The sequence below is a fragment of the Malaclemys terrapin genome, chromosome 7, assembly GCF_027887155.1.
Source record: "Malaclemys terrapin pileata isolate rMalTer1 chromosome 7, rMalTer1.hap1, whole genome shotgun sequence".
Taxonomy (NCBI): Eukaryota; Metazoa; Chordata; order Testudines; family Emydidae; genus Malaclemys; species Malaclemys terrapin.
Window position 1 is genome coordinate 52,958,296 of NC_071511.1, and position 4,272 is coordinate 52,962,567.

Below are 4,272 nucleotides of genomic sequence, written 5' to 3' on the forward strand. Positions count from 1 at the left end.
AACCAAGAAGGATGTAGATATACTGCTTCATAGTAGCTTGTGTAGCCAACTTTACTTTGTGTGATGATTTAAAAACATAAGTTAAAGCTAATAAAATGGTCTTGAAACATTTTTCAGTTTTTACTATGGTGCCATACAGCCCACCTTTGCACTAATGGTCTTACCCCTCATCAGTCCTCACTATCCCCCGCCCCGAATTTTAATTCCTGAAGAAAACACAGGACCCCAGGGCACAGCGAGGCCAGCCGCGGTCCGGCTGTAGCTCCACCCTCCGGTGCGCTGAGACGCCCGTCCGGCCTGGCCCCTGCTGCTGGGGCTGGGCCCCAACCTCGGGACTCTCCCGCCCGGGAACTGTGCGTGCCCCTCTCTGGGGGCCGGCCCTAGCCAGGCCCCACCCCGCTGGGGGGCCAGCGGCTCCTGCCCGGGCGCAGCTCCCGACCCATACCCTGCGCGATCCCATGGCAGCCGGGCGTCTGGCTGGGCTGCAGGCGCGGCCGCTGGACGCGGCGGAACCGCTGGCGCTGGGCTCGCTCCTGGGCCGCGTACTGCTGGTGAGCAACGTGGCGTCGCTCTGAGGCACCACGGCCCGGGACTTCGCCCAGCTCAGCGAGCTGCAGAGGCGCTATGGGTCCAGGCTGGCCGTGCTGGCCTTCCCCTGCAACCAGTTCGGCCACCAGGTACCGACGGGGACAGGGCCGGCGGCTCTCTGCGCGGGAGCGATGGGGCGGGAGGCGGCTGCTCGCACAGCCTAGCTCGGGAGGCCCTGCAGTGGCTTCCTGTGCTGTAGCGATCCCGGCCGGCTGCTGCTGCCGCTTCGGCCTGCGAGCCCGGACCCGGCTACAGCCACTGACCCCTCCCCCAGCGGTCGCGGGGCAGCTGCGCAGCTAGCATGAGGTGCGGGCTCTGGGGCGGCTTTTAGGAGAGGAGGTTTAAATGCCTGAGACCTCCCGCCACAGGCCCCGCTGGGCCTCCCCCCTTCCCCCCCCCCCCCCCCCGCCGGCGTGGTGTCCTGCAGACAGGGGTGGGTCTATGTATTTTGCCGCCCCAAGTATGGCAGTGAGGCAGCCTTAAGCGGCATGCCTGCAGGCAGTTCGCTGGTAACGCGAGTTCAGCGGCATGCCTGCGGGAGGTCTGCCGGTCCCGCGTACCTGCCGCCGAAGCCGCGGGACCGTCGGACCTCCCACAGACATGCCGCTGAAGGCAGCCTGCCTGCCGCCCTCACAGCAACTGGCAGGCTGCCCCTACCCTAGTGGCTTGGCACTAGGGTGGCCAGACAGCAAGTGTGAAAAATCAGGACAGGGCATGGGGGGTAATAGGAGCCTATATAAGAAAAAGCCCCCAAAATCGGGACTGTCCCTATAAAATCGGGACATCTGGTCACCCTACTTGGCACCCCAGGCACACTCTTGGTGTGCTGGTGCCTGGAGCCGCCCCTGCCTGTAGGGCAGGTGCCCCTGAAAGGGATAAATCCCCAGAACTTTTCAGAGCTAGTCCCTGCATCTGGTCTCCAGTACATGCCGTCCTCTTGTCCATTGGCCAGATTACATCCTAGCTGGCCTAGTGACTGCTATGCCGCGCAGTGTCAGTGGTTTCAGAGTAGCAGCCGTGTTAGTCTGTATCCGCAAAAAGAACAGGAGTACTTGTGGCACAGGAGTACTTGTGGCACCTTAGAGACTAGTGTCAGTGGTGTACAGCTCGAGACCTGCCAGGGCTGTGCCTACCTAGGTAGTGTGATTGGAGCAGGCATAGGCATGCCCGTGCTCAGCTAATGAGTAACAATAGTAGTGTAAACGTCGTGATGTGGGCTAGCAACAAGCCTGCTGGAGATCCTGTTCTCTGCCCATGTGTCTGTGCTGCTAGTGTTTCCCGTGTTTGCCCTGCATTCCCATCTTCATGCATTGTCACAGCAAGCCCTGGCTGAAGCTAAGTGGATTGGCTAGGGTGCTAGCCGGCATGGCGTTATCGCAGAATGTTCTTCTTGCTTCCCAGCAGTGCTGGTATCTGAGCAAAACAGCCTGGGGCAGAGGGTGGGGTAATAGAGGGTCTGAAAGGGAAGTTTCAGAGTAGCAGCCGTGTTAGTCTGTATCCGCAAAAAGAAGAACAGGAGTACTTGTGTTCTTCTTTTTGAAAGGGAAGTGTTTTGGCAAAACAAACAGACCTGCAGCCTTTCTTTGTTCAGTGTTACTACTGTTACTACACTACTTGCTAGTGTAACTAAGGTTCAGGGCTACAGCAGACTCTCCTTAATTGGCACTAGTTACCAGGCACTGTTGCAAAATAAACAACGTTGTGAATTAGCAAATAAGATATCAAGGGCATTGCTGCATAGAATGTATCTAGGCAAAAAGTGTGCTTGTGAAAATAAACGTGCCAGGTGGAAGAGGCTGACTTGCATTTCTGTTCACCCATGTTGCCGAGGCTGCTAGGCAAAGTTCCCTTTCATTTTTTCCATCCATGTGTGGAATAAATTTTGTTATGTGCACCGAGGTATGTGCAGCAGAAGAAACAAACAAAAATATAATATATATCTAGTTTTTTTTTAAGAAGTTACCATAGGGATAATTACTCCAACCAGGACAGGTTAGGCATTTTAGAATTCAATACTCAAAGAATTAAATTTAAGTGTAAAAGAAATAAAAATTATGAAATGCATAGACTAGTCAAAACACTAAAATAACACTTTGAAAGAATAAAATTACAGAGAATATATGTGCATTGCAGGAAGTACCAAGAAGTAACAACAACAATAATACAAGTATGTGTTAGGAGGTGAATGTGAAAGAGACAGAAACTCTGTGTCTCTTGTTTGCTTCCCGTAATGGAGATGGAAGCTCTGTCTTGAATACATTCCAATTGTTGGTGTTTATCCTTGCACTAGATCACACTTCCTTTTTCTCTTAATAGGAGAACGCTACCAATGAGGAGATCCTACTTTCCTTAAAGCATGTCCGCCCTGGCAATGGTTATGAGCCCAACTTCACCATGTTTGAGAAGTGTGATGTGAATGGGGCAAATGCTCACCCACTCTTCACTTTCCTGAAAGAGGCACTGCCTTTCCCACATGATGATCCAATGTCGCTGATGACCAACCCACAGTACATCATCTGGTCTCCAGTGTGCAGGAATGACATCTCCTGGAACTTCGAAAAATTCCTCATTGGGCGTGATGGCGTGCCCTTCAAGCGCTACAGCAGGCACTTTGAAACGATCAAGATCCAAGATGATATTGAAAAGCTCCTTCAGCATGTCCCGTAGAATGTTCTCAACCAAGCCAAAGTCCTGCTGAAACTTTTCTCTCTCCTCAGCTCTGCTGTTATCTCTGCTTCCTGTTGAGTCATTCTGCTAGCCTTCTTGTCCCTAGCCTGGACTGCCTGCTCTTTCTGTGACCTCTTTGCTCTGCAAGTAAAATGCTGTTGTCCATGGAAATTTTACTCATGAAGGTGCTTCTTCCAAATTCTTCAGGAGAAGCACTTGATGTATTCTGTAAAAGTTGCATGTGAATTTTTAGCAAACTACCACAAGGGAAGCAGCCCTGAGTCTGGGTAGCTTATTGTGAGCCTTTGTGTTACTAATACAATTCCTGAAGACCAGATATCTGTCTTTTTCTGTGTAAGGTTACTGCCTGGTTAGCCATGGGGTGTTGGGCATTTGTGTCTCATGGCTTCTTTAGTTTTGAAGGGCCATGCAGAAGGGGCTGCCACATTGCACCGTCATTTTAAAGATTTGAATGGTCCCTTCTGGCCTTTGATCATCTTGTCTGACCTGTTTTATATCACTGGCCATTATATTCCACCCAGTTACCCCTGTACAGAGCCCAATAACTTGGGTTAGACTAAAGCTTTTCAGTCCCCAGAAAACTAAACTGTTGTGTGCCACAGACTGAGAACAGGAGAGGCTAAGGTGCCACCAATGCCTAAGGGCCCTGCAACGGCAGAGAAATGATATAGGGAGTCATGCCCAGCCTAGCAATACACACCCCATGCATCAGAGGAAGGCAGCCGCTCCAAGTCTCAGCCAATTGGACCTGGTAGAAAATTCCTTCCTGACCCCAATCAGATGATCAGTTTGCCCTTGAGCTTGTGAGCATCCTTTGTAAAGTGATCTGCTAGCTCACTGGTTTACTGGACCCTGGTTCAGAAGCTCTGCAAGCATAGTGCCTGATATCAGGTTGTTTGTGTTACAATTCAGGGCAACTGCACCCGTATTTCCTTCTGTGGCCAAGCAAGGGCACCCACTCCAGGGTACTCAGGAAGGTTCCTCCTTGGGCAGTCT

General features: G+C 51.9%; 1 protein-coding gene across 1 annotated transcript; it reads left to right on the plus strand.

Moving 5' to 3' along the window:
• Positions 1–277: 277 nt before the first annotated feature.
• LOC128839932 (glutathione peroxidase 1-like) lies at positions 278–3,592 on the plus strand. The gene is made up of 2 exons (XM_054033278.1): positions 278–677; positions 2,905–3,592. Exons 1-2 carry the CDS (start codon positions 459–461, stop codon positions 3,253–3,255), a joined length of 570 nt encoding a protein of 189 aa, XP_053889253.1. The 5' UTR covers positions 278–458; the 3' UTR covers positions 3,256–3,592.
• Positions 3,593–4,272: the final 680 nt, after the last annotated feature.